We start from the raw sequence: 26,577 nt of genomic DNA, 5'->3' as shown, positions 1-26,577 counted from the left end.
CCATGATGTGGGGATGCCGGCGTTGGACTGGGGTGGGCACGGTAAGAAGTCTCACAACAAGAGGTTAAAGTCCGACAGATTTAATCAGAATCACGAGCTTTCGGAGCTCTGCTCCTTCCTCAGATGAGTGACCTTCCTCACCCCTGGTGAAGGAGCAGTGCTCCGAAAGTTGGTGATTCCAAATAAACCTTTTGGACTTCAACCTGGTGTTATGAGACTTCTTATAGTATATTAAAGGGACAAAAAATGTGGGCTTTCAAAAGAATATTTTAACTTTCATTGACTTAATAGAAAGTTCGCACACTGAGTGAAGCCATTGCAAACTATTTGGGAATGAAATGTCCATGGGCACAGAGGTTGCGTGATCTAAAACATTTGGTCGTTTTCACTTTAAATAGAAAAAAAATGGAAAGTGTTCCTCCCGCCTGACCCACTCTAGGGAGCAGAGCGTCATAAACAGTGTTTATTTTTCCCAACTTAACGGAAACCATATTTTAGAAACTAAGGGCTGCTTAAAGAAGACCAGAGGCGGGAAGATCTGTACGCCAGGAAAGGATATTTTAAATAAGTTTTTCATCTCCCTTTTTTAACAATTTGCCTTTGCCTGTCCCGATGCACATTGGTGGAAGTCTGATTTGCTGAGCTGCTGTGGTGAATAAGGTCGGGAGTTCCAACTGGATTTAATCACTGGGCTAGGAGTTGCTTTCCGCAGCCCAGGGCACCCCTTTCTCGTGTCTGCTCCGTGACGCCGGCTGGATTTATTAATTTTTAACTGAGAACAGGGACAAGGGTTTAGTGACAGGAAACCTGTGCAACACAGCAACAGTGTGTTAAAGCACCCCAGAAAAGCATTCCTGGCGAGGTAAATGACAGACTAATACCGGGAGGGGGGCAAATTCCCTGCTCCAACTCTGTTGGGGATTTTTAATGCACTTTTTAAGAAGTGCACACGAAACTCCTTTTTTTCCAGTTTTGGGAAAGAAAGTTTCTTCCTCACTGCAATTCCTCCTCATTGCATTCCTTGTGGGGGGGTTTTTCAGCCCCCACAGGATTTGGGTGTTACTGGCAGAGCCAGCAATTTGTTGCCATCCATAATTGCCCTTGAGAAAGTTATTGTGAGCCACTCTCTTAAACCAGTGCAATCCATGTGATGTGTTGTGAAAGGGGGGATTTTTAAAAAGGCTTTATTTTCTGGGATACACTTCACTTGTACTTACTGGCCAAGTTGCCAGTGGGTGCGGTGTGACTTTGGTGGAACCTTTATCCCTCTTGAAGGATTACTGGAGGGGAGGTGTGTTGAAGAGTTAGGCAACGGCCTCCACATCCTGAGCAGCAGAGCTGAGTGGTGACACATGGACAAGGTGCTGTTAAAAAGCCCCCACAGGAGGCAGCCCTGACGCTGCTGGGCGTTATTTAGCTATGGCTCGTATTTCTTGAGCTATCAACCCCCTCCACCACCCCACTGTCGCCAGTCATCTGTGTTTCTGAGAAAGAGCCCGTTAGACAATGTGCGCTCGCCAGACGCTGCTGCTGCGCTGCCGACCTTTCCGATGCCCCCCTCGCCCTATCGTGCTGGCACTAGCCATCGCCGTCTGCTTGGTGTACCCATCCCTCACTGTGTTCCGGCTCCGAGCAGGCAGTTTCGGCTCTCTGCTGCTGAACCAGGCTTCCTGGAATAAGTCAACGCAAGTTCCAGCCAACGGGGAACAATCCGAAAGGGACCCAACTTGCCTCTCTGCGGGACTGGATGCACTTCTGAAACTAATCGAGGTGGGGGAATAGCTACATTGTGAAATACTTTCAGTGTGTGTTTGTGTGTGTGTGATATTGGGAACACTTCCTATCAGAGAGGAGTTTGTAAGCTGTCGTATTGTTTATTCAGAGGCTGAACAAATGAAATACTGCCATTAGATATTGGGACTGGATTCTTTGGACGTGTTTTTATTTTGGGAGTGTCGCAGTTTTCCACTGTAAAACTTTTAGACTCTGGGAAACCAATAGGTTCGGTTTAAACTTTCTGACTTACCGTTTTAAGCTCAAATGCATGCCAGTAACAAGGCAATGAAAGACAAAGTAAGTATAAAACCTTCAGGGTTAAGAGTTAACAACAGTCCTTGATTGAGGGGCTGGGGGGGATAGAGTTTAACTTATTTTTAGTACTGGACACGATGAAACACTTCCAACCAGCGGATGTTCCAAGACTTGGTTCAAGAGTTCAAGTAGTGGGGGAAACACGGCACTAACTCTGTGCATCTGTTACTGATCTGGTTTTAAACTTGGGAAGTGATACATGATCAATCCTTCCGATTATCCGATTGCAACAACGTTGCCTGCCTTGTATGAGTGGGGAAGTCACGAACCTCCCAATGGACAGCACCCTGTTCAATGTGTACCAGAATCACAGAATTGATACGGCGCCCAAGGTGGCCATTCGGCCTATCGTGCCTACACAGGCTCTCCAAACGAGCCCAAATTTACTGTGGATGCTGGAATCTGAAACAAAGACAGAAAATGCTGAAAAATCTCAGCAGGTCTGACAGCATCTGTGGAGAGAGAATAGAGCCAACGTTTCGAGTCTGGATGACCCTTTGTCAGAGCTGAAGACAAAGAAAATCAGACTAGATTTATACTGTGAGACTGGGGGGAGGGGGGACGGGGGAAGGGGGGGCAGTGGAGTTTGTGTAATTGACCAAGATGCTAAAGACAAAACGACAAAGGGAGTGCAAATGGTGGTGACAAATGAAACTAAGGAAGAAGTGCACATCCAATAATCTGGTCTATTGCATTCGCTGCTCCCAATGTGGTTTACATCAGAGAGACCCAACGCAGACTACGTGACCACCTTCAGTCCGTCCAGAAGCAGCACCTAGACTCCTGTCGCTTGTCACTTCAATACACCATCTTATGATTACTTTTAATTTTAATTTCTTCTATGGGTGCATTTGTCCACTTCTAAATCTTGCTTTCCATCTTGTTTCCCCCTCCCCCCCCCCCCCCCCCATCCCTCTAGGGCCATCTGCCATATGCCTCAGGTTTGTACCTTTGTTCTGCCATTTACACATTCTGATCTCTGACTGGACACCATTAGCACCATTCTCAGCCTTTATCACCACCATTTACACATTCCCCTTGTCTTTTTGTCTACGATATCTTGGTCAATTACACCCACCCCTCATCCTTACAGTATAAATCGTGTCCTATTTTCTTTGTTTTCAACTGTCTTCGTCTAAACTTGAAACAAAAATCAGGCCCATCAGTTCTATTCTCTCTCCACAGATGCTGTCATACCTACCAAGATTTTCTGGCAATTTTTGTTTTTGTGTGAGCATCATGACTTAAAGTTTATTTATTTATTAGTCATAAGTAGGCTTACATTAACACTGCAATGAAGTTACTGTGAAAATCCCTGAGTCGCCACACTCCAGAGCCTGTTCGGGTACACTGAGGGAGAATTTAGCACAGCCAATCCACCTAACTAGCAAGTCTTTTGGACGGTGGGAGGAAACCGGAGCACCCGGAGGAAACCCACGCAGACACAGGGAGAACGTGCAGACTCCACACAGACAGTGACTCAAGCCAGAATCGAACCCAAGTCCCTCGCGCTGTGAGGCAGCAATGCTAACCACTGTGCCACCGTGCCAACATGTCACTGGGCTTAGTGCCATTTCTCTGCATTTTCCTGTACCCCTGCACATTGCTTTTATTCATGTGATCATCTAATGCCCTCCTGAATGCCTCGATCAAACCTGCCTTCCTCACACTTCCAAGCAGTCATTCCAGTCCTGAACCAGTCACTGTATGAAAAATTCTTTTTGGGAGACTGCCACGTTACTATAAATTAGAAAGTAGGTGCAACTTGTTAACTCTGAAATGTTACTGGTATATATACAGGTATTTGATTTCTCAGGAATGTAAAACTATGAAACTTATTACGTCTGGTATTTTTCTGTTCCTTATTAACAACCCCACGTTTTTGTAATAAATCCAAACTCCCAGAAGACCTGATAGAAGTCTATAAAATTATGAGAGGCATACTTAGGGTTGACAGTCAGAATCTTTTTCCCCAAGAGTTGAAATGTCTAATACTAGGGGGCATGTACTTAAGGTGAAAGTTCAAAGGAGAAGGACAGCGGTGGGAGCAGAGTGAGAGCTGTAAGGGCTTTGGCTTTAAGGACTTCGGCGAAAACAGGCAGAGGCAAGGAAGGTTTTTTTTTCCAAAACTATAAAGGAAATGGCAGGTATGAGTGAGAGGCCAGTTTGCTGCATTCAGTGTGGGATGTGGGAGTTCCTGGAGACGACTTGCCTCCCGGAGGTCCATATCTGTGCCAGATGCATGGAACTACAACTCCTGAGGGACCGTGTAAGGGAGCTGGAGCTGCGGCTCAATTACCTCAGTTTAGTCAGGGAAAATGAGAAAATAATAGATAGAAGTTATAAGCAGGTAGTCACACCGGGGCCTCAGAAGGAAGACAAGTGGGTCACAGTTAGGAAGGGTAAAAGTCATAAGGGTGATGTACCAGAAAGTGGCAGTCTCCCATAATAGCAAGGGCTGGGCAACAGATGGGAGAGGGGAAGGGAGTGAGCAGTCAGTGGAGGGATCCCCTGTGGTTGCCCTCCAAAATAGGTATATTGTTTTGGATTCTGTGGAGGGGGATGACCCTCCATGGGTAAGCCACGAGGACCAGATCGCCTGCACAGAGACAGGCTCAGAGGCCCAGAAGGGAAAAAAGGGGATTAGGAGAGAAATAGTGGTGGGGGATGCGATGGTTAGAGGCACGGACAGGTGGTTCTGCGGGCGTGAACGAGACTCCATGATAGTAGTCTGCCTCCCTGGTGCCGGGGTACTGGATGTCTCCGAGAGGATAGGAAGCAAATTAAAAAGGGAAGGTAATCAAACAGACGTAATTGTACACATTGGTGAAAATGACATAGGTAGAAAGAGCAGGGGGGTCATACGAGAGCAATTCAGGGAGATGGGTGCTAGGCTAAAAAATAAGGCCTCTAGGGTAGCAATCTCTGGACTGCTCCCAGTGCCTAGTGCTAGTGAGGCCAGGAACAGGGAGATTCTACAATTGAACACGTGGCTAAAGGACTGGTGCAAGAGGGAGGGTTTCAAATTCATAGATCATTGGGAAGTCTTCAAGAGAGGATGGGTTACACCTTAACTGGAAGGGCACAAATATCCTGGCTGGGAGTTTTGCTAGAGTGTTTCGGCAGGGTTTCAACTAGTGTGGCAGGGGGGTGGGGATCAAAACAGTAGGTCAGTAAGTACTGAGGCTGGGGCCGAGCTGGGGGCCAGGGCAAGGCTCGCTAAGAAGAAGAGCATTCTGGAGCAGGATGACCTGAGTGGGCCTGGAGGTCTGGAGTGCATCTGCTTCAATGCGAGGAGTGTAACGGGCAAGACAGACGAACTTAAGGCCTTAATGCTTACGCGGAATTTGGATGTGGTTGCGGTGACGGAGGCATGGTTAAAAGAAGGACAGGACTGGCAGCTGAATATTCCGGGGTATAAGTGTTTTAGGCGAGACAGAGGAGGGGCTAAAAAAGGTGGGGGAGTAGCGGTATTAGTTAGGGAGCATATTACAGCGGTGCAGAGGGTGGACAATTTAGAGGGGTCATGTAATGAGTCGCTGTGGGTGGAGCTCAGAAACAGGAAAGGTGCAATCACTATGCTGGGGTTATACTACAGGCCACCCAACAGCCCACGGGAAGTGGAGGAACGGATATGTCAGGAGATTCTGGATAGGTGCAGAAAAAATAGGGTTGTTGTAGTGGGAAACTTCAATTTCCCTGGTATAGACTGGAAAGTGCTTAGGGCTGGGGGGTCTGGACGGGGAGGAATTTGTAAAATGCGTACTGGAAGGTTCTTTGGGACAGTATGTAGATAGCCCAACTAGAGAAGGGGCTATACTGGATCTAGTTCTGGGAAATGAGCCCGGACAGGTCGTCAAAGTTTTGGTAGGGGAACATGTGGCAAATAGTGACCACAACTCTGTTAACTTTAGGATAGTAATGGACAAGGACGAGTGTTGTCCTAAGGGTAGGGTGCTAAATTGGGGGAAGGCTAACTATAACCGGATTAGGCTGGAATTGGTGGCCGTTGATTGGGAGAGGCTGTTCGGGGGCAAGTCCACGTCTGGCATGTGGGAGTCTTTTAAGGAACAGTTGATAAGGCTGCAGGTCAGGCATGTGCCTGTAAAAAGGAAGGATAGGAAAAGTAGGATTCGAGAGCTGTGGATAACCAGGGAAATTGAGGATCTGACCAAAAAGAAAAGAGGTGTACGTTAGGTCCAGGCAACTGAAAACAGATGGAGCTCTGGAGGAATACAGAGAGAGTAGGAAAGAACTCAAACGGGGAGTTAGAAGGGCAAAAAGAGGTCACGAAATGTTCTTGGCAGACAGGATTAAGGAGAATCCTAAGGCATTTTATTCATATGTTAGGAACAAAAGAGTTGTCAGGGAAAAAGTCAGACCTCTCAGGGACAAAAGAGGGGAATTATGCTTAGAACCCAAAGGAATAGGGGAGATCCTAAATGAATACTTTGCATCGGTATTCACAAAGGAGAGGGACTTGTTGACTGGGAGTGTCTCAGAGGGAGGTGTTGACCCGTTAGAGAGAATCTCCATTTCAAGGGAGGAAGTGTTAGGTTTTTTAGGTAACATTAAAACTGATAAATCTCTAGGGCCTGATGGCATCTATCCTAGACTGCTCAGGGAGACAAGAGATGTAATTGCTGAACCTCTGACGGAAATCTTTGTCTCTTCATTGGACACAGGTGAGGTCCCTGAGGATTGGAGGATAGCGAATGTGGTACCGTTATTTAAGAAGGGTAGCAGGGATAACCCGGGTAATTATAGGCCAGTGAGCTTGACGTCCGTGGTAGGGAAGTTGTTGGAGAGGATTCTTAGAGACAGGATGTATGCGCATTTAGAATGGAACAATCTCATTAGTGACAGACAGCATGGTTTTGTAAGAGGGAGGTCGTGCCTTACAAATTTGGTGGAGTTTTTTGAGGAAGTGACAAAAACGGTTGACGAAGGAAGGGCCGTGGATGTCGTCTATATGGATTTCAGTAAGGCATTTGACAAAGTCCCTCATGGCAGGTTGGTTAAGAAGGTTAAGACTCATGGGATACAAGGAGAGGTGGCTAGATGGGTCGAAAACTGGCTTGGCCACAGAAGACAGAGGGTAGCAGTCGAAGGGTCTTTTTCCGGCAGGAGATCTGTGACCAGTGGTGTTCTGCAGGGCTCTGTACTGGGACCTCTGCTCTTTGTGATATATATAAATGATTTGGAAGAAGGTGTAACTGGTGTTATCAGCAAGTTTGCGGATGACACGAAGATGGCTGGACTTGCGGATAGCGATGAACATTGTCGGACAATACAGCAGGATATAGATAGGCTGGAAAATTGGGCGGAGAAATGGCAGATGGAATTTAATCCGGATAAATGCGAAGTGATGCATTTTGGAAGAACTAATGTAGGGGGGAGTTATACAATAAATGGCAGAGCCATCAAGAGTATAGAAACACAGAGGGACCTAGGTGTGCAAGTCCACAAATCCTTGAAGGTGGCAGCACAGGTGGAGAAGGTGGTGAAGAAGGCATATGGTATGCTTGCCTTTATAGGACGGGGTATAGAGCATAAAAGCTGGAGTCTGACGTTGCAGCTGTATAGAACGCTGGTTAGGCCACATTTGGAGTACTGCGTCCAGTTCTGGTCGCCGCACTACCAGAAGGACGTGCAGGCTGTAGAGAGTGCAGAGAAGGTTTACCAGGATGTTGCCAGGTATGGAAGGGCTTAGCTATGAGGAGAGATTGGGTAAACTGGGCTTGTTCTCCCTGGAAAGACGGAGAATGAGGGGAGACCTAATAGAGGTGTACAAAATTATGAAGGGTATAGATAGGGTGAACAGTGGGAAGCTTTTTCTCAGGTCGGAGGTGACGATCACGAGGGGTCACGGGCTCAAGGTGAAAGGGGCGAGGTATAACTCAGATATCAGAGGGACGTTTTTTTACACAGAGAGTGGTGGGGGCCTGGAATGCGCTGCCAAGTAGGGTGGTGGAGGCAGACACGCTGGCATCATTTAAGACTTACCTGGATAGTCACATGAGCAGTCTGGGAATGGAGGGATACAAACGAATGGTCTAGTTGGACCAATGAGCGGCACAGGCTTGGAGGGCCGAAGGGCCTGTTTCCTGTGCTGTACTGTTCTTTGTTCTTTGAGATGTGAGGGGTAAGTCTTTTACACAGAGAGTGGAAGGTGTCTGGAACGCTCTGCCATGGGTGGTGGTGGAGGCAGAGATGATCAGGTCATTTAAGGGGCTTTTAGGTAAGCATATGAATATGCAAGGAATAGAGGGATAATGGACCAAGGGCAGGCAGAAGGGATTAGTTTAATTTGGTGTCCTGTTCGGCACAACATCGTGGGCCAAAGGGCCTGTTCCTGTGCTGTACTGTTCTATGTTCTATGTTCCTTAATTACCTCTGGGTACATCTATTCTGCCCTATTCCTTTTAAATCAGGTTCCCTTTAATTTAGATTCTTAAATTAGAAATGCCTTATTATTCATACAGGGTATGGGAAAGAGAGAATATTTATATCTGAGTTTTCAAATCATGGTCCACTATTACAGGATTTGTAATTTAACACCACTTAACCTGGAAGTTTCCAAGTAGGGCTGGCAATTATTGTTAAACTGTAGACAGTTACCAGTTATTGGTCTACAATCAGTAGAAACTGAATTGAAACTAAGATAGATTTTTCCTGGGACACTTTACGGTCACAGATATATTTTCCCTTGCACTGTGATCTAAGATTGAGTATAAAGGTGGGATGCAAATAGGTAATGTTTAACCTAGTGTTTCACCACTTCTTTTATAGAGGGACAGGCAATACTAAATATCGGAACGATGTGGAGTCTGTGTGGGTAGAGTTGAGGAACCACAAAGGCAAAAAAACCATAATGGGAGTTATGTACAGGCCTCCTGACAGTGGTCAGGACCAGGGGCACAAAATGCACCACGAAATAGAAAGGGCATGTCAGAAAGGCAAGGTCACAGTGATCATGGGGGATTTCAATATGCAGGTGGACTGGGTAAATAATGTTGCCAGTGGACCCAAAGAAAGGGAATTCATTGAATGTTTACAGGATGGCTTTTTGGAACAGCTTGTGATGGAGCCCACAAGGGAACAGGCTATTCTGGACTTAGTGTTATGTAATGAGCCAGACGTGATAAAAGATCTTAAAGTAAGGGAACACTTAGGAAGCAGTGATCATAATATGGTAGAATTCAGTCTGCAATTTGAAAGAAGGAAGGCAGAATCAGATGTGAAGGTTCTACAGTTAAATAAAGGTAATTACAGGCGCATGAGGGAGGAACTGACAAAAATCGACTGGAAGCAGAGCCTAGTGGGAAAGACAGTAGAACAGCAATGGCAGGAGTTTCTGGGAGTAATTGAGGACACAGTGCAGAGGTTCATCCCAAACAAAAGAAAGGTTATCAGAGGGGGGATTAGGCAGCCATGGCTGACAAAGGAAGTCAGGGAATGCATCAAGGCAAAAGAGAGAGCCTATAATGTGGCAAAGAGTAGTGGGAAGTCAGAAGATTGGGAAGGCTATAAAAACAAACAGAGGATAACAAAGAGAGAAATAAGGAAGGAGAGGATCAAATATGAAGGTAGGCTAGCCAGTAACATTAGGAATGATAGTAAAAGTTTCTTTAAATACATTAAAAACAAACGGGAGGCAAAAGTAGACATTGGGCCGCTCCAAAATGACGCTGGTAATCTAGTGATGGGAGACAAGGAAATAGCTGAGGAACTTAATAAGTACTTTGCGTCAGTCTTCACAGTAGAAGACATGAGTAATATCCCAACAATTCAGGAAAGTCAGGGGGCAGAGTTGAATATGGTTGCCATCACAAAGGAGAAAGTGCTAGAGAAACTAAAAGGTCTGAAAATTGATAAATCTCCGGGCCCAGATGGGCTACATCCTAGAGTTCTAAAGGAGATAGCTGAAGAAATAGTGGAGGCGTTAGTTATGATCTTTCAAAAGTCACTGGAGTCAGGGAAAGTCCCAGAGGATTGGAAAATCGCTGTTGTAACCCCACTGTTCAAGAAGGGAACAAGAAAAAAGATGGAAAATTATAGGCCAATTAGCCTAACCTCAGTTGTTGGCAAAATTCTAGAATCCATCGTTAAGGATGAGATTTCTAAATTCTTGGAAGTGCAGGGTCGGATTAAGACAAGTCAGCATGGATTTAGTAAGGGGAGGTCGTGCCTGACAAACCTGTTAGAGTTCTTTGAAGAGATAACAAATAGGTTAGACCAAGGAGAGCCAATGGATGTTATCTATCTTGACTTCCAAAAGGCCTTTGACAAGGTGCCTCACGGGAGACTGCTGAGTAAAATAAGGGCCCATGGTATTCGAGGCAAGGTACTAACATGGATTGACGATTGGCTGTCAGACAGAAGGCAGAGAGTTGGGATAAAAGGTTCTTTCTCAGAATGGCAACCGGTGACAAGTGGTGTCCCGCAGGGTTCAGTGTTGGGGCCACAGCTGTTCTCTTTATATATTAACGATCTAGATGACGGGACTGGGAGCATTCTGGCCAAGTTTGCCGATGATACAAAGATAGGTGGAGGGGCAGGTAGTATTGAGGAGGTGGGGAGGCTGCAGAAAGATTTAGACAGTTTAGGAGAGTGGTCCAAGAAGTGGCTGATGAAATTCAACGTGGGCAAGTGCGAGGTCGTACACTTTGGAAAAAAGAATAGAGGCATGGACTATTTTCTAAACGGTGACAAAATTCATAATGCTAAAGTGCAAAGGGACTTGGGAGTCCTAGTCCAGGATTCTCTAAAGGTAAACTTGCAGGTTGAGTCCGTAATTAAGAAAGCAAATGTAATGTTGTCATTTATCTCAAGAGGCTTGGAATACAAAAGCAGGGATGTACTTCTGAGGCTTTATAAAGCACTGGTTAGGCCCCATTTGGAGTACTGTGAGCAATTTTGGGCCCCACACCTCAGGAAGGACATACTGGCACTGGAGCGGGTCCAGCGGAGATTCACACGGATGATCCCAGGAATGGTAGGCCTGACATACGATGAACGTCTGAGGATCGTGGGATTATATTCATTGGAGTTTAGGAGGTTGAGGGGAGATCTGATAGAAACTTACAAGATAATGAACGGCTTAGATAGGATGGACGTAGGGAAGTTGTTTCCATTAACAGGGGAGACTAGGACGCGGGGGCACAGCCTTAGAATAAAAGGGAGTCACTTTAGAACAGAGATGAGGAGAAATTTCTTCAGCCAGAGAGTGGTGGGTCTGTGGAATTCATTGCCACAGAGGGCTGTGGAGGCCGAGACGTTGAGCGTCTTCAAGACAGAAATTGATAAATTCTTGATTTCTCGAGGAATTAAGGGCTATGGGGAGAGAGCGGGTAAATGGAGTTGAAATCAACCATGATTGAATGGTGGAGTGGACTCGATGGGCCGAATGGCCTTACTTCCGCTCCTATGTCTTATGGTCTTATAGTTCTATATTTGACTTCAAGTCTTATATGCATTTATGCAGCATGTGTGGTCATTAACTCCATGTAACAACTAGTTATTTCATATATTTGGAAAACAGGATTTGTTCCTGGTTCAAGAAATAACAACCTGACCAGTATTATTGGTGATATCTTCTTAACATTTCTGGGACTCACATTCAGGAGAACCTAAGGCTGTCAATATCATCTCAGACATCAGATGCGCACCAATTAACCCGCATTTGTAAGCAAGGCAAACATTCAAGAACATAGTATTGAAATATGCAATATTTACAGCATACTGAAAGGAATGGATAGAGTGGATGTGGGAAAGGTGCTTCTATGAGTAGGCGGGACTAGGATCTGAGGGCACAGCCTCAGAGTAAATGGATGATCCTTTAGAACCGAGATGAGGATGAATTTCTTCAGCCAGAGGGTGGTGAATTTATGGAATTCAAAGCCACAGAAAGCTGTGGAGGCCAGGTCATTGAGTATATTTAAGACAGAAATAGATAGACTCTTGATTGGGGAGGGGATCAAAGGTTCGGGGAAAAGGCGGGAAAATGGAGTTGAGAAACTTATCAGCCATGACTGAATGGCAAAGCAGACTTGACAGGCCAAATGGCGTAATTCCGTTCCTATATCTTATAGTATAATTTGATTGCTTTTATAAGTGATATAAGAGGAGAAGTATAGAATCATACAAAGGATCTCTAAAAACTGTAGATTTTTAAATGGGGTTTGACGAGCCCTAGAGAATATAAGAAAGCAGCCTGAGGAATCACAAAGTCGTGTGTTTTCTGTTGGATCAGATTTCTGGATTTGTTGACTTACTAATATATTGCTTATGTAAATAAAAACTTCAATGATAGTATTGTTATCCTTGGAGTGGCTTACACTGACTTTTGGAAATAAGGGTTATGTATCCCTGGATTGTGTTAATATTGGGATAGTCCCTATGTGTATTTGAAGATAGACCCCACACAGAAACGTTTGAAAACTATTTACATTAATGATAAATGATGTGGAAGAGAGTACTTTTAGTAATACTACAAACATTGCTGATCGCTTCCAACTGTGCAGCTGATGACAAGTAGAGGAAATGCAATACATTTTCACATGGATAAATGTGATTCTGAAAATGCAAGAAAAGAAGGGATGTTCGTTATCACAGCTAGTAAAAGAGAATGAATCCAATATGATTATTGAGTATGTAAAGTGGTTTTGCCTTCGTAATCTGCTGTTTGTGTTTCTATATACACAAACACCTGCTTTCTAAAGGATGTCAAAACATTGATAAGAGATGAAGAGCAGCAACAGGGATGATTTCAGGACCCAGGGCTCTAAGTTGTTATGAAGAGAGTGTGCCAGAATTGAGCATGTTTTCATTAGTGAAATGTCGATTTTGGAGAGATGTCCAATACTTCTGAATTGCAAAGATGCATAAATAATTAACTTTGAATTGAATACCAAGTGACACAATTACACTTCACTTGAAACTGGAGTTCAGTAGAATTAATACTTTGATTGGTTCGTTTGGAAATTCAGGATATAGGGATAAATATAAATTGAGAAGTTCAAATATTGCAAGCACAGGACGCATGGGATGCAGAAACTATTAAAAGTTTATACTATGCAAAGCAACTTTTGAGAATTCTTTATGGGATGTGGCCCTCACTGGCAAGGACAGCATATGTTGTCCATCCCTAATTGCCCTCAAGAGCAGTTAAGAGTCAACAACATTGTTTTGGGTCTGGAGCAACATGCAGGTCAGACCAGATAAGGGCAGCAGATTTCCTTCCCCAATGGATGTTAGTGAACCAGATGGAGTTCTATGTATATCAATGAGTTTCATGGTCACCATTCCTGAGATTAATTTTCAATTCAGATTTTTAAAATTAATTTATTTGTTTCTTAATCCAACTTGTCATATATCAGTCATTTACGTTATCAGGTACAATAAAGAATACCTTGGATTCAGTTGGTAACTTTTTTGAGAAGTTTTAAAAAGTTGATAAAATCCATAAAAATCAAATTATCCATATGCTTTGAAATGACAGAATAGGGCCTCAATTTAATGTTTTATCAAATGGTTGTAAAAGATCCCAACTGTGCTTTTGAAGAGGAGCATGGGATCATTGCTCAAGATCATTGTCTTGACCAGGAGCTAGAGTAGCTTGGATTTTCACTACTCACCTCACATATAGTTGACTGTGGATTTTCAGACAATGTCAGTGCTAATTTCTACTTTTCCAGCATCTGTTCAATTTCAGCACCCTCTACAGGGCATCTGTGAGCAGGGAAACTGTTCAACCAGAGTGAAGAATCCTCACAGATGGAAAAGCAGGAAGTTTAAAAAGAAGGAAACATAAATTACATTTATAAATGTATAAAATGCAAAATAAAGATTAGGTCATACACCTGGGATTAAAGGAAAGAAATGAAAGAGCCAAATACAAAACAAAATCTGTAACTTTGCTTTTATTCTGAGGGAATGAGACCCCACATCTGAAAATTTTGTTTTTTCAGAGTGCAGAGGAGATGTTAGACAATAATTAGATTTACTGTATCCTTAAAAATAGTTACTCTTTAAACAAGGCTTATGGTTTTCATCGGTCTATAGTGCAATAATGGATAATTAGACTAAGTTTGTGCCAAAACATTGGTTTCTCTGCAGATTCCACTTGCAAGGACTGCAACAGTGCATCCTGCATTGGAGCTGCACATCAATAACTGTGCATGTGTGGACGTCAGAACTGCTGCAAGTTTTCCCCAGTAATAATAGTGAGCTCAGACAGCCTCGCCAGTGTTAACACACCAAAACCATTGCATCATTCGGTCATGTATTTCTTTGCTTTTGAGAGATTTTTCTCTATGCAAGTTGACTGCTGTGTTTCTATACATTACATGAGTGACTACATTTCATCAGCTGTAAACTCACTGAACTAGAGTGCAGCGGAGGCAGAATCAATCAACTGATTTAAGAAAGAAATAGATATGTTTCTGATGAAAAGCGGGATATAGGGCTATGGAGAGCAGGCAGGAAAATGGAGTTTAGAGCGGGATAAGGTCAGCCATGATCATGTTGAATGGCGGAGCGGGCTTGAAGAGCTGAATTGCCTACTCTCGCTCCTAAATCCTATGTTCCTCTGTAAAACACTTGAGAACATCCTGAAATCGTGAAAGTTTCTATATAATTGCAAGTTCTTTCTTTTTTAATGAGCTGAATGACATTTCTTCAATGCATCATTCCCATATTTTTACTTGGGTTAAGCAGCAGCTGCTAGAACAGGAACAAACTGCTATGCGCTTGCTTTATTCACCAGCAAATGTCACTGGTAACCACGGCAGCTAGTTCCATTTAAATGCCACTGGTCTCTCTGTGGCATCACATCATAAGCAAAGCACACTGGCATTGTGTAACTAACACAGTATAACATCATTGCAACACTTGATGGATTACCTGTCACTATGACAACGGAATATTTTTCCGATCGGTACACAATTGAACACCCCAAATACTGAAAACTGCCACCGAAAGCAGACAACAAATAAACTTATCAAATATACAGCATAGCTCTCTATTGTAATGGGACGGGGAATGGATATTGAGAATATGAAGCGTTGAAGTGGTAGCAGATCTTATAAGAGTGTGGGGATTGGCAGGGGAAGGGGGAAAACAAGCAATTGGTGTGGATGGAATTGGAAATGCCGAGAACCATCCTTTCCCACAACCTATACTCCAAATGGATCCTGGAGCTGTTGGTGGCAACTTAGCCCATCACACAATGTCATGCTATCCATTATCTCCCACATAAAAAAGAAAAACAATACAATAAGACAGAGTGAAGAGAAAAGAGTTATGCTTGTGGTGGTGTTGATGGGGTAGGGGGATGGGGGTGGTGTGTTTCTGTGGGAGTTAGGAGAGTAGAGAAAAAGAGAGAACCGAAGACTCCACAACGTCACTGCAGAGGAAGAAGAGAGCTTACTGTGTGCCATTGCATGAGGGATTGATCAGTAATATTTGAAACTGAAACTTGCATGTGTATATAGATGCTGCATAGGGAGCTGTTGAATAGAATGTTTGTTCTGGAGCTGGAAACATCTGTAATCCATTGCTGACGTAATTTTCTCTTGTGGAATAAACATTGTGCTCAACAGCCTTTCCCCTGTGGCATTGTGTACTGCATATTCGGTCGAAAAAATAAAGTGCTCCAATTTAAAACAGATTTGAGATTCACGTTGATGTCTGCTTCAAGATTTGAGGCAGTAAGATTCATGAAATCTTTTTTCGGTTCACAGTTTGAACTAATTTAGCACAATGTAATGTTCTGAGTGACCAATACATTAAAGCAGGAATTGGAATATTGCAGTTGAGTTTTCTATTTACCCTCCATAATGGTAGTACTACACCTCATTTTCAAAATGGACTTCAAATTGATGTTGGATTCCTGTTTTAAAATTGCGTATATATTTTTTAAAGTGGTGGAGATGTATCTATAAATTGAAGCGCACTTATAAATATTGTGAGTTGGAACTCTAACTCTTGCAGAATAGGAGACTATTTATGTTATGTTTTGATTTCCACACTTCTGTGCAAGATAAAGACGCGTTGTGTGTGGAATAATGCATGTTTTAAAACTTCAGGTTAAAAATTTGAATTTCTATTCTTACCAGCAGTTTTTGTAGTATTTAGAATTTTTTGAAGGCTAATTGAATTTGTGATAGATTGCTAATTATTAGTTTTTTTAAAATGGGAATCATTTAAAAGTGTTCCTAATTCATAGAATAAAATGTGTAACATTTCTTTCTTGAAGAATGCTTCTATTCTTTCACACCAACTTACTATTTGGGAGGTCAAGTTCCATGGCAGTCAGGTCAGCATTTAGCAAAAGGCAGAGAGTCCTGCAGTGGTAGAATAATAAAAACTGTAGTTGCAGATGCCCTCAGTGAGGCTTGCATATGTGTCCCATTCCTGTAAAGTGATGTTTCAGAATAGACAGTTATTTCTATAACTGAAGTTATTAGCTTGTGTTTTATTTTTACAAAGTCAAGCACTCATGAGTTAATTAAACCTGGTATAATAATTACTATTCAAGAAAAAAGTTTATTCTGTTCACATTCTAATGCATGCTAAGGGTTTTATTAAACTATTGTAGTTTGCTTAATTTTGAATGTGTTTATTTTAGAACATAGAACAGTAAAGCACAGGAACAGGCCCTTCGGCCCACGATGTTGCGCTGAACATGACGCCAAATTAAACTAATCCCTTCTAGAACAAAGAACAATACAGTACAGAAACAGGCCCTTTGGCCCTCCAAGCCTGCGCCGCTCCCTGGTCCAAACTAGACCATTCTTTTGTATCCCTCCATTCCCACTCCGTTCATGTGGCGATCTAGATAAGTCTTAAACGTTGCCCGGCAGCGCATTCCAGGCCCCCACCACCCTCTGTGTAAAATACGTCCTTCTGATATCCGTGTTAAACCTCCCCCCCCCCCCCTCACCTTGAACCTATGACCCCTCGTGAACGTCACCACTGACCTGGGAAAAAGCTTCCCACCGTTCACCCTATCTATGCCTTTCATAATTTTATACACCTCTATTAGGTCACCCCTCATCCTCCGTCTTTCCAGTGAGAACAACCCCAGTTTACCCAATCTCTCCTCATAACTAAGCCCTTCCATACCAGGCAACATCCTGGTAAACCTCCTCTGCACTCTCTCCAAAGCCTCCACGTTCTTTCTTCTGGTAGTGTGGCGACCAGAACTGGGCGCAGTATTCCAAATGCGGCCGAACCAACGTTCTATACAACCGCAACATTAGACCCCAACTTTTATACTCTATGCCCTGTCCTATAAAGGCAAGCATGCCATATGCCTTATTCACTACCTCCTCCACCTGTGCCGTCACCTTCAAGGATCTGTGGACTTGCACACCCAGGTCCCTCTGCGTATCTACACCCTTTATGGTTCTGCCATTTATCGTATAGCTCCCCCCTACATTAGTTCTACCAAAATGCATCACTTCGCATTTATCTGGACTGATCTCCATCTGCCCTTCTGCCTGCCCTTGGTCCATTCCTGCTATTCCTTGCATATTCATGTGCTTATCTAAAAACCTCTTAAATGCCCCTATCGTATCTGCCTCCACCACCACCCCGGCTTTCCAGACACCACCACTCTGTGTAAAAAAACTGACCCCTCACATCTCCTTTGAGCTTTCCCCCTCGCACCTTAAGTGCACACTCCCTGGTATTAGACATTTCAACTCTGGGAAAAAGATTCTGACTGTCAACCCTATCTATGCCTTTCATAATTTTATAGGAGACTGCTATCAGGTCTCCCCTCTGCCGCTCCAGAGAAAACAACCCTAGTTTGTCCAGACTCTCCTTTATAGGTCATACCCTCTAATCCAGGCAGCATCCTGGTAAACCTCTTCTGCACCCTCTCCAAAGCCTCCGCATCCTTCTTCTAACGTGACGACCAGAATTGAATGCAATATTCTAAGTGCGGCCTAACCGAAGTTTTATAAAGCTGCAACATGACATCGACTCTTGTACCTAGGTTGTGCTTTTGTTAAATTTGAAATGTCTGAAATAAGTACTACCCGGAACTCAATTGAGAACTCATTACAACAGTTTAGTTGCTGTGATTATGTTCCCAGGTTAACTTCAAAGAATATGATTGGGTTTTTGTGTTTACATATGATTCTGAGATAAACCATTGAAGCAATCATGTCATGTTTAAGGTGAGTTTGTGGAAAGATAAATGAAAACTGGAGAAAAGTGAGTTATTTAATTATGCTCCTTTCATTTACTGCATCAGATGTCATTGAAATCTAATTTTTCATCTGCAGTTTGTCACTTCAGAGCTATTTTAAAAGTACACTTTTACTCTTTTATTCAGCGGTGTTGACTGATTAGTATGAAACCAAATGTATGGGATAACTTTAAAAAATATGATACATGCTGGAACAGTGAAGTTAGATTATGTAAGAACTTAATTTAGCATTAGATATAGTAGACTTTTTGTGTGGCAGTCATGTGATAGTTCTATCAGGCTTGTTGTGTGACAGTCACATTAGTTTCTTGGCCCTGTTATATTTGGTTGTGGTCCAGGATGTGATGATATTACCAACACACACTAACAATTTAAAACTGTTTAAGTGAAGAGTGACAAAAGCTTTCTGACAGAATGCAGGACAGTGGCGTTGTACCAGTTTGTTCAAGAACACGTATGTTCGTATTTGTTAGAGATTTATCACTCCAGTGTAGACAAATATTAAGGGGCTTAAAGGGCACATTGCAGCAAGCATCTGAAATAGTTCCTCACTCAGTGGCACTGGAGACCTTTGTACTTGAGCCAGTAATTAACAGATCCTATGGCATAGATTGAAATTGCTGCCTATGCAAGCTTTTGAAAAGTACCCCATTTTTAGGAAAGCAGAACGTATTTCTCCCAAATATAGAATCCCTACAGTGCAGAAGGAGGCCATTCGGCCCATCAAGTCTGCACCGACCACAATCCCACCCAGGCCCTATCCTCTTAACCCCACGTATTTACCCTGCTATTCCCCCTGACACCAAAGGGCAATTTAGCATAGTCCATCAACCTAACCTGCCCATCTTTGGACTGTGGGAGGAAACCAGAGCACCCGGAGGAAACGGGGAGAATGTGTAAACTCCACACAGACAGTGATCCGAAGCCGGAATTGAGTCCGGGTCGCTGGTGCTTTGAGGCAGCAGTGTTAACCACTGTGCCGCCGTGCTGCCCAATTCATACTTGGGGTCTTTTACATTTCAGGTGAAATTTTGGTTCCATGAAATTAGGATGGCCAACAAAGTTTTTTTTCACATTTTGTCATTCCTTCCGATCCTTTTAAATAAAAATCATTATACTATTTCTGTATTTATAGGATCAACAGCTTGTATTTATAGTGATTTAACAAAATCTCAGGTGGTCCTTCACAGATTTATAAAGCAAAATTTGACACCAATGCGACATGAGGGCAGATGGCCAAAATCTTGGTCCAAAGAGGTCTTAAAAAACATTATGATCAGTTAGGGAGGGGTCAAATGGTTCTCCTCCTTCCCCACTCCCTGTTTAATCACAACAGGTTTTTTTTTAAAATGGCTATGCTTACCGGTTCAAAGAGTGTTTAACTGTTAACGTGTTTTGACTATAAAAACACACACACATGGGTCAATTTTTTATTGTACTTCATCAGGTTGAAGAAAAATAACAAAAATGCTTTGACTTTCACACACAAACACACTCAAAGTTCATACTCGTACAAATAGATTACAGACTGGGAGGATAGCTTAAGCAATTTAAAGCAGTACAGTTAAAGGGGTATATACGGTTTTGAAGGTCAGTAACTTGGCTCACCTCAGGCGGAACTCGATGGTCATTCTGGGTCAGGGTGAAGCGAGGTGGTTTTAAGGTGCAGACGGACAATTTGTCTTCTAAAGACAGCAGTTGCGGAGTTGAATTCTTTCTGAAATCTCTATCTGCAGCACATGGCGATCAAAAACAGCACACATGGTTCGAAACTTGCCAACTGCCTGGAGAGAAAGGAAGAGTCCCACACAGGACTCTTGCGTCTACAGCATCTTATGTGATTGTGCTCTGGTCTGCAAAGAAAAGCAGGTGCTTAAATGCACCAGAGGGTTGGCTGACTTGTCACATAACCCTCCCTGTCCAATTGCCCAGTGACCCAAATGGTCACGGCTAGTGCATTCCTGTTGTAACCTGATTAAGTAAGTTGACTCACAACACCAGGTTAAAGTCCAACAGGTTTATTTGGTAGCACGAGCTTTTGAAGCGCTGCTCCTTCATCAGGTGAGTGGCACTCACCTGATGAAGGAGCGGCACTCCGAAAGCTTGTGCTACCAAATAAACCTGTTGGACTTTAACCTAGTGTTGTGAGACTACTTACTGTGCCTACCCCAGTCCAAAGCCGGCATCTCCACATCATGGTAACTTGATTAAGTTATTGCTGAGAATTCCTCTCAACCACAGTCCTTTGTCTGAAGTGTTGGTTCACCATCCAGTTGAGATTGGGTGTCCTGCGAACATGGATAGAAGATATGGCTCATTCACATTCCTCTGAGGGAATGCTCTTGCAAACAGGTAGTCTCAGGTCGTCTCCGATTCAATGGCTTTGAAATTTCAGAGGTACAGTGCTGCAACCATCTTGAAATGTGATTCCAAGTCACTGGAATGTATCTTTCGACTTCCTAAAATTAATTAGTAGTGTTCTGTCAGTAAATTCATGGAATCTCTACAGTGCAGCTGGAGGCCATTTGGCCCATCGAATCTGCACTGACTCTCCAGAGTATTCTAATCAGGCCCTATCCCCATAAATCCACTTATCTACTCCACTAATCCCTCTAACCCACACATCCTGGGACACTAAGTGACAATTTAGCATCGCCAATCAACTTAATCTGCACATCTTTGGAGTGTGGGAGGAAACCGTAGCACCTGGACAAAACCCACGCAGACACGGGGAGAGCATGTAAGCTCCATGCAGACAGTTACCCAAGGCTGAAATCGAACCCACATCCCTGGCGCTGTGAGGCAGCCGTGCTAATCATTGTGCATGGTTTCACATAAAGGAGCCTCTTCAGGGATGGAAGAGAGGCAGAGAAATTTAGGGAGGGATTTCCAGAGCTTAGGATCTAGCCAGCTGAAGAGAAAGCTACCAATGATAGAGCAGTTAAAATCCAGAATGCTCAAACGGCCAGAATTAGAGGAGTGCAGTGATCATAAAATCATGGGGTGGAATTTGTTCCTGCCAGTGGGAGTCTTGTCTGCTGGTCGGAAAGCTGGGCAAAAACCATGGTCCCTTCCTTTGGGGAAGGCTTATTTAAATAGCAATGGCAGGCCATTCCCATGATCAAAGACCCTGATGGAAATTCCATTCTCTTACCACCCACACCCTGTGGGGCAGCACAGTAGCATACACAGTAGTGCAGTGGTCAGCACTGCTGCTTCACGGCACCAATGCAATTGCTAAAGTAGACATTTGCTGATACATTGATGCTCCCCACCCCTTCCCCAATAGCCTTGCATGTTTTTCTATTCAGATAATTATCCAATTCCTTTTAGAAAGCCTTGATTGAATCTGCCTACATCAGCCTCTCAGGCAATGTATTCCAGATTCTAATCACTTGCTGCATAAAAAAGATTTTTCGCATATTGCCTTTGGTTCTTTTGCTATTCAGCTTAAAGCACCGTTTTCTGGTTTTTGACCATTCTGCCAATGGGAGCAGTTTCTCCCTATTTCCTCCTCTGTCCTGACCGCTCTTGTATTTGATCATTTTGATCAAATCTCTCTATCATTCGCGATTCCCAGCTTCGATCACTGTCTGCGTGGAGTTTGCACATTCTCCCCATGTCTGCATGGGTTTCCTCCAGGTGCTCTGGTTTCCTCCCACATTCTGAAAGTCGCGCTGGTTAGGTGCATTGGCCCAAACAGGCGCCGGACTGTGGTGACAAGGGAAATTTCACAGTAATTCATTGCAGCGTTAATGTAAGCCTTACTTGTGACAAATAAATAAAAACTTTAACCTTTAAACACCCTCCCCCCAGCAGCTCCACATTAATGTCAGCACCACCAGAGGCATGTGGTAATTACTGGTAATGAACCCACCAGAGGCCAAGATCAAGGGATCACCGGCTGGGGAGTTCAGAAGGAAGAGCAGGGGGTAGCTCCATCCCCCCACTCCACTTCTGGGTTCTTTGATCAGGAATTGAGTGCCTGTCAATGAGGGACTGCGTGCCTCCCCCCACCTTGAAGACTGCATGAAAACATGACAGTGTTTGCTTTTGGGGCTCCACGCACACAACAATCCCACCCAGTGCTGGGTGAGTACTAGTAGTGAAGGTTGAGTACTTTAAGTGGGCGTAATTTTCCCACTTAAGAGCTTCAATAGGCATTGGGGCCAAAGTGTCATCCATGAGACCCCCTTCCTGGATTTAAACAGAGCAAAGGCAGAAAGATGGTGGCATCCCCGTCCAGCACCCTTCCACTTCATTAAATGCTTCTTGGGAGCCTTGAAAACATGCTTCAGGGGAAGGAGTCAAATTCTGTCCGTAGAATTATGGAATGGTTACTTCACAGAAAGAGACCATTCAACCCTTCTTATCTGTGCCATCTCTGTGCAAGAGCAACCTGGCCCATCCCATCCTGTTAATATTAACTGTTAGTATATGATGGAAGTATAACATGGCAGCTTGTATTTTACCTTCAGCATGTTTATTCTGCATCCAACTGGGCAGAGATACAAACCCCATATAATTTTCCCACTATTCCAGCTGTGTCCACTTATATATATTCTTTCGCAGGTTGAGCCAATTACTGTTACCTGTATTTAATAAGGAAATTAGCTAAACAATGCAATTACTAAAGTAGACACTTGCTGATACATTGATGCTCCCCCCACCCTGCCCCACACCTTCCCCAATAGCCTTGCATGTTTTTCTATTCAGATAATTATCCAATTCCTTTTAGAAAGCCTTGATTGAAGAAGGCTTATGAAGAAAGTAAGGATGTGTGGAATAGAGGGAAGTTTGGCCGATTGGATAGGTAACTGGCTATCTAACAGAAGACAGAGGGTGGTGGTGGATGGAAAATTTTCAGACTGGAAACCGGTTACCAGCGGAGTGCCACAGGGATCAGTGCTTGGTCCTCTGCTATTTGTAATTTTTATAAATGACTTGGAGGAGGGGGCTGAAGGGTGGATCAGTAAATTTGCTGATGACACCAAAATTGGAGGAGTAGTGGATGAGGTGGAGGGCTGTTGTAGGCTGCAAAGAGATATAGATAGGATGCAGAGCTGGGCTGAAAAATGGCAAATGGAGTTTAACCCTGATAAATGCGAGGTGATTCATTTTGGTAGGACATATTTGAATGTGGATTACAGGGTCAAAGGTAGGGTTCTGAAGAATGTGGAGGAACAGAGAGATCTTGGGGTTCATATCCACAGATCTCTGAAGATTGCCACTCAAGTGGATAGAGCCGTGAAGAAGGCCTATAGTGTGTTGGTGTTCATTAACAGGGGGTTTGAGTTTAAGATCCGTGGGGTTATGCTGCAACTGTATAGGACCTTGGTGAGACCACATTTGGAATATTGCATGCAGTTCTGGTCACCTCACTATAAGAAGGATGTGGAGACACTGGAAAGAGTGCAAAGGAGATTTACCAGGATGCTGCCTGGTTTGGACGGTAGGTCTTATGAGGAAAGGTTGAGGGAACTTGGGCTTTTCTCTTTGGAGCGGAGGAGGTTGAGAAGAGACTTGATAGAGGTTATAAGATGATGAGGGGGATAGATAGAGTGAACGTTCAAAGACTATTTCCTCAGGTGAATGGAGCGGTAACTAGGGGGCATAACTATAGGGTTCATGGTGGGAGATATAGGAAGGATATCCGAGGTAGGTTTTTTACTCAGAGAGTGGTTGGGGTGTGGAATGGACTGCCTGCGGGGATAGTGGAGTCAGAAACTTTAGGAACATTTAAGAAACTATTGGATAGGCACATGGAGCACTTCGGGATGATAGGGAGGAAATAGCTTGATCTGGGTTTCAGACAAAGCTCGGCACAACATCGTGGGCCAAAGGGCCTGTTCTGTGCTGTACTGTTCTATGTTCTATAAGTCTGCCTACATCGGTCTCTCAGGCAATGTATCCCAGATTCTAATCACTTGCTGCATAAAAAAGATTTTTCGCATATTGCCTTTGGTTCTTTTGCTATTCAGCTTAAATCAGAGTCTTCTGGTTTTCAACCATTCTGCCAATGGGAGTAGTTTCTCCCTATTTCCTCCTCTATCCTAACCGCTCTTGTATTTGATCATTTCTATCAAATCTCTCCTCGTTCGCCTCTGAGGGGAACAGGCACAGTTTCTCTCATTTATCCACATAACTGAAGTCCCTCATACCTGGAACCGCTCTCAGAAATCTTTCTTGCACTCACTCTAATGACTTCTCCTCCTTCCTAAAGTGCGGTGCCCAGAAATGGATACAAATACTCCATCTGAGGCCAAAGCTATCTTTTATACATGTTCACTATAACTTCCTTGCCTTTGTATTCTGTGCCACTATTTATAAAGTCCAGGATCACAAATCCATATGAATTAGTTTTTCACCCTGCCCTTCCACCTTTGTGTACGTTTATGTTCAGACCCCTCTGCTCCTGCATTGCTTGAGAATTATATCCTTTATTTTATATTGCCTCTCCTCATTTTGCCTACTAAAATATATCATTGCACATTTCTCTGCATTAGGAGATTTTCACAGTAGCTTCATTGCAGTGTGAATGTTAGCCAACTTGTGACTAATAAATAAACTTTAACTTTTAAATTTTATCTGCCACATGTCCGCCCATTCCAGCAACCTGTCTATATCCTTTTGAAGTCTATCGCTATCCTCCTCACAGTTCACAATGCTTCCAAGTTTTATGCAATCTGTAAACAATGCAATTATGTAAATTTTAAGGTGTGGGAGTCACAGATTAGTCAGAATAGGCAGTCACAAACACAAAGACTTTAAGATGGTTAAAGATAGTTAACTGTATTGAGTGACAATTTCATTTTGACGTTTAAGCTTGGCAGTTAGGAAAATCATCTGATCTGCAAGAGGTGAAAGCGTTTCACTGATCCTGGAGGACAATTATACGGATGGTGCAAAGTCTATTGATCTCAGTAGCTTGTGGCGGTAGCCTTCTGCTCGGAAGCTGAAGTGTTAGGAAACTTTCCCTCTGTTCTTCCTTCATCTGAAGAAAGCAGCTATCTAACGCAGACTGCCCGCTGTCTCAGAGGACCCATTATTTATTTCTAGGGGTTGGTTATTTACCCAATGTCAAGCATTTGTTCAAATAACCTCTGGCCATTGACCACAGGACAGGTATAAAGGTATCACCTCACCACACCCATCCTGTTAGCTTGGTCATCTTTTAGTTTACCTCATGCTGGTAAAGGGTGCAAGAGGATATAAGATGTCATACTATCGACTTAGGAAAGGCAACATGGAAGCCTGAACCCGGAGACCTCGACATTTCCAGGGACTGTGTATGTGTCTTTCCAGATAGAGAGAGAATTTCTTTTTGCCAGATGGCCTCATGTTATGCCTATTAACTCCATAAAAATTCTAAAATATTCTGATAAGAATTTTATAATATTTTGTTTCTTACAACTCTGCCCTGCACATCGAAGTTCAGATTATTTATATAAATGAAAACACATGGGTCAAATATCAATCCCGTTGTATGCCAGCCTGAAAGAAAACCTGTTCACCACTATATTTCCTGAGTTACTCAACTAATTTTGAATATGCTGCCACTGTCCCTTCATTCCATGGGCTTTAACCTTGCTGACAAGCTTGTTCTGTGGCACTTCATCAAATGCCTTTTGGAAGTCCATATATACCACATCAACTGCATTATCACCATCAACCCTCTGCTAATTTATCAAAAATTAAGAGTAAAGTTTTTTTGACATGATCTGTCTTTCCCTCATGGAAATGCAATTCAATTTTACCTGAACTGGGATTATGGGAGGGAGGAACCCAAGAACATTGCAATCAGCAGTGAAGTGGTATGGAGCAAATTGTTGGGTCTACGGGCTGACAAATCCCCGGGTCCAGATGGATTTCACCCTAAGGTCTTGAAAGAAGTGGCTAGTGAGATAGTTGATGTATTGGTTTTAATTTTCCAAAATTCCCCAGATTCGGAAGTTAGATAGGAAGATAGCAAATCTAATTTCTTCATTCAAAAAGAGATGGAGACAGAAAGCAGGAAACTACAGGCCAGTTAGCTTAACATCTGTTAAAATGAAAATGTTAGAAACAATTATGAAAGATGTTATAGCAGGGCACTTGGAAAAATTCAAGGCAACCAGGCAGAGTCAACGTGGATTTGCGAAAAGGAAATCATGTTTAACCAATTTATTGGAGTTCTGTGAAGGAGTCACATGATGTGGATAAAGGGGAATTGCTGGAATGCCAAATCAAAGGTTATTGTGGAAAATAAAAACTCATGATGTAGG

General features: G+C 43.3%; 1 protein-coding gene across 3 annotated transcripts in view; it reads left to right on the top strand.

Annotated features, from left to right (window-relative positions):
• Nucleotides 1-1,458: 1,458 nt before the first annotated feature.
• cped1 (cadherin-like and PC-esterase domain containing 1) overlaps nucleotides 1,459-26,577 on the top strand; it is a 248,485-nt gene continuing 223,366 nt past the window's right edge. For all 3 annotated transcript variants that reach the window (XR_013498726.1, XR_013498727.1, XM_078219832.1), the window contains exon 1: nucleotides 1,459-1,770. Coding sequence is in view for 1 of the 3 variants with exons in the window: in XM_078219832.1 (XP_078075958.1) it covers nucleotides 1,507-1,770 (264 nt within the window). In the remaining 2 variants the exon portion in view is untranslated. The remainder of the gene's footprint in view (nucleotides 1,771-26,577) is intronic.

This window comes from Mustelus asterias, chromosome 9 (genome assembly GCF_964213995.1).
Source record: "Mustelus asterias chromosome 9, sMusAst1.hap1.1, whole genome shotgun sequence".
NCBI lineage: Eukaryota > Metazoa > Chordata > Chondrichthyes > Carcharhiniformes > Triakidae > Mustelus > Mustelus asterias.
Note: the sequence above shows the minus strand (reverse complement) of the source record. Positions and strands in the feature narration are given on the sequence as shown.